This window comes from Lipotes vexillifer, unplaced genomic scaffold (assembly GCF_000442215.2).
Source record: "Lipotes vexillifer unplaced genomic scaffold, Lipotes_vexillifer_v1.1 scaffold689, whole genome shotgun sequence".
Lineage (NCBI taxonomy): Eukaryota > Metazoa > Chordata > Mammalia > Artiodactyla > Lipotidae > Lipotes > Lipotes vexillifer.
In genome coordinates, this window is record NW_006772359.1 from 582,305 (window position 1) to 582,995 (window position 691).

The following is a 691-nucleotide window of genomic DNA, read 5'->3' on the forward strand; positions in this document are numbered from 1 at the left end:
ACCAGAAGAAAAGGCAGCGAACAGAGTTGTTCCGAAGCAGCCATTAGTTTTTCTTCCTGCTACCTACCCAGACGCTCAGAATAAGAACTCTGCGCTGTTCGCGGTGAGACACCATGGACAGCTCTTCAGGCGCTGCCCTGTTGCCCAGCGTGCTGACTGTCCCGAAGCCTCCCCGCAGCCAGTTAGGCGGGGGAGGCAGGGCGTGGTCCTGACACCCTTCTTGGGCACCTATCAATACCCAGCCCCCAAAGCTTTTCCCCTGAGTCCCTCCCCGTCGTTGGTAAGCTCCGAAAAGCCCACGCGAGGGGCCCGGGGAGGCCGCATCCTCCCTCTCCCAGCATCCTCAGCGGTGGGACCTGCAGCTGCAGCTTGGGGAACACGCCGCCCGAGGAGAAGGTCGCTGCGCGTGGAGGCGGCTGGCAGCTCACGTCTACCTGGCCAGCAGGGCAGCCCAGAGGGGGCGGGACCTCCCCGCGACGCCCCGCCCTTCCCCGCGAGGGGCGGGCCTTCCGCCCCCGGCCTCGGCGCAATGCGGAAGAGATGGGCCGGCTGGAGCGGAAGTGACGCTTCGGGCGGCTGTGGCGGCGGCGGCGGCGGCGGCGGCGGCGGCGGCTGCGGAAGGAGGAGGAGGAGGAGCCGGAGGTGCCGGAGGAAGAGGTGAGCCGGCCGGCTGGTGGTGGTGTGGGGGGGG

At 68.6% G+C, this 691-nt stretch overlaps 1 protein-coding gene across 2 annotated transcripts in view; it reads left to right on the plus strand.

Annotated features, from left to right (window-relative positions):
• Positions 1 to 529: 529 nt before the first annotated feature.
• SYNJ1 (synaptojanin 1) overlaps positions 530 to 691 on the plus strand; it is an 88,458-nt gene continuing 88,296 nt past the window's right edge. For both annotated transcript variants that reach the window (XM_007447412.1, XM_007447413.1), the window contains exon 1: positions 530 to 657. In XM_007447412.1, the coding sequence (XP_007447474.1) occupies positions 530 to 657 (128 nt within the window). The remainder of the gene's footprint in view (positions 658 to 691) is intronic.